General features: G+C 40.3%; 1 protein-coding gene across 3 annotated transcripts in view; it reads left to right on the top strand.

Moving 5' to 3' along the window:
- The window catches only part of znf395b (zinc finger protein 395b), a 14169-nt gene extending 11725 nt beyond the window's left edge, over nucleotides 1-2444 (top strand). For 2 of the 3 annotated variants that reach the window (XM_035678754.1, XM_035678755.1), the window contains exons 9-11: nucleotides 65-193; nucleotides 523-629; nucleotides 1571-2444. In XM_035678754.1, the coding sequence (XP_035534647.1) occupies nucleotides 65-193; nucleotides 523-629; nucleotides 1571-1682 (348 nt within the window). In that variant the 3' untranslated portion in view covers nucleotides 1683-2444. The remainder of the gene's footprint in view (nucleotides 1-64; nucleotides 194-522; nucleotides 630-1570) is intronic. The other variant, XM_035678756.1, reaches the window with a different exon arrangement.
- Nucleotides 2445-2756: the final 312 nt, after the last annotated feature.

The raw sequence follows: 2756 nt of genomic DNA, 5'->3' as shown, positions 1-2756 counted from the left end.
TATAATCACCTGAATATAGGTATTGTGTTTTTGTTACCTTTGAATGAGCTGTTTTTATTTACAGATGCCACACGTCGCCTTCCATGGAGTCCACCATTTTTCTACAGTAGCCCAGAATGGACAAACCACTGGCACGTTTTTTGCGACCACTGTAGTCTCCACTACACGCTTCACAGCCTGTTCACATTCCCAGGTCGTCAAATACAAACACCAACAGTGTCGAGTTAGTTGAAACTTGATGTTGCTAGATGCCACTAAATCCTACACATGTCCTTTAAGTCATCTATAAAGACAGTTTTACGAAGGCCCAATCAGCTTTGGTACAAGACCTTCACTGCATATGATCCTTGTGTTTCCTGTAAAGAAGACAGTAAAACATGACCTGGCTGATCTATGGAACACAATCCTGATTTATATGGATACAGCTGATTGTGTAAACAACCACTTTTTCTGTCTCTTCCAAGACGAGCTCTCCATTCCACACTGCTGTTGTACTTAACCTGTGGTTGTGTGTCTGTTCAGATGGTGAAACCTCGCTGCCGGTCCGTCAGTGTCGGGGAACAGTGGCTCCAACAGAACAGGCTGCAGCCTATGAGTGCGTCGCCCTCCCGCACTCACTGCTCCTTCAGGTGAGACCTACCTGGCTTGGTTCCTGTTCACAGTTTGAGTCTCAACATTTTTTACCTGCTATTAAGAATTAAACATCACAGAGTCTGCAGCCTTGCAAGCAGCTCCGCTTTGTGCTAAATGCTAACATGCTGATGTTTAGCAGGCAATGTTTATGTCAAATCATAGTTTAGTGTGCATGTTAACATTTGATAATTAGCAGTTTCTTTCTAAACTGAAAGAATTGGCCTCTATTACAAAACAAACTGTACCTTCAGAAAACAAGAGTAACTTCAGTTTATTTGTTGCTCATTTCAAGTCTGTGTATCATCTGTATAATTGTTTTTTCCAATTAATCAAATCAATAGTTTAGTCTATAATATGTCAGAAAATTGTGGCCATGCCCATCACAATCCCTTAATTTTAAGATGATCAAAATTCTTTTTACATCGTTTTGTCTGACTAACCCTAAAAAAAAAAAAGAAATGCAACAGATACTCTAATATACTACACTTTATTCGAGTCATTTAGTCTTAAAATATATTGATTATCAAAATAGTGGCCTATTCCTGGGCTGTGAAGTTAGCTGGTAGATTGTGCATAAAGACAATTCAGATTGCTATCAGGAAGGTGCCATATATCTTAACATAAAATGCTTTACAAATAAAGCTCCATTGATGTGGGTCTGCACATTTTTTTTTTCCAGCATTTGTCCACTATCTTTCACCTCCAGGTTGTCATTTTATCGCCCACTTTGCTGCTGTCTGTAAAATCACATTTCCACGGCTCGGCCAGGGAAGATAAAATTGATTGAATCACCTCTTCGTTTGTTATCAGTGTATTTTGCCTCAGTGTCATTTTTATAGCGACTGATCACATCAAGCGTGTGTGGCAGCACCCCTTTCCTTCTCCGGCCCTCTCGCATCGCTTCTCATCCACACCATTTGTGTCTTTACATCTGCAGGAAGGGTCGCGGGGAGGCCAAAAAGTGCCGCAAGGTGTACGGAGTGGAGCGCAAGGATCAGTGGTGCACCGCCTGCCGCTGGAAAAAGGCCTGCCAGCGCTTCCCTGACTAAAAACAGCTGCAGGATGGAGAGAGAGAGCGTGAGAGGTGGATGGATGAATGACTGATAAAAGAGACTTATATCAAAAAGAGGATATAAATTAGGGCCCGAGAGCCATCAAGAAAAACAGCCGTTCTCTTACTTCATGTGTTTTTTTTTAACTTTCAACTTGTTTTTTTTCTTTCCCTAAAGAAATGCAAATGGAGTTTTCTGTATCTTTGTAACTTGATCCTGAAAACTGAAGTCTGCGATGGTGCTACCTGTTGATTGAATTTGACCATGTGATGTGCTAAGCCTACAATACTCTCCTACTTTATCCAAAGGTCATATTATTGCCCCTGTAGCTCCACTCTATTAGACTGCTACTTGGCTGTTTTCCTTATTCCAACCCTCTCTTCCAGTGGTTACACAGTGGTTATGATGTACATGAGATAGTGTGCTTTGAGTTACGTACGAGTATTTTATACCTTTTTTTTTTAATCGTCTCGTTCAGCCCGTGTATTGGGCAGATTGTTTTTTGGGGGGAATTTTCATGTTTTTTGGCACTTTGTTGGAATATAAACTCACAAGAATAAGCTACATTTGGTTTGACTCAACCAAGTTCCTGTTTCCTTCCTGCCCGCGTGTTGGCATACGACCAGTGTTAATGGTTTTATCCGTGAAGCTATGGAGTCGTGGTGTTGGTACTAGCGTTAGGGGAATGAGTTTGTGATAGCAATAAAAAAGAGGAAATATATTGTCAAACACAAATTAAAAAGCACTGAGAATTTGAAACGTTTGTTGTCCTTTTTTCTTTCTTCTTCTGCATGACAGTCCACAAAAGAAATAGCAAACTATTTTATTGTAGTTTTCTCTATACACATTTTGTATGAAGACTCAAGAACAATGGTATAATGTTAGAAATGTGGTCTGAAATGTACACTGTATTCACAAATTCCATTTTTTGTGTTTAATTGACAGGAAAACGCACAAGCACACACACATGCACGTGCACATTCACACTCACGCTCTCTGCAGTCGCCCACACACTCCTGTGCGTACATTATTACATCTCGTAATCAAACACTAGTAAACACGTAAACACTA

The sequence above is a fragment of the Morone saxatilis genome, unplaced genomic scaffold (assembly GCF_004916995.1).
Source record: "Morone saxatilis isolate NCDOM2014 unplaced genomic scaffold, NCSU_SB_2.0 Contig7, whole genome shotgun sequence".
In the NCBI taxonomy this organism is placed as follows: domain Eukaryota; kingdom Metazoa; phylum Chordata; class Actinopteri; family Moronidae; genus Morone; species Morone saxatilis.
The sequence above is the reverse complement of the archived record's forward strand: the minus strand, read 5'-3'. Positions and strand labels throughout refer to the sequence as shown.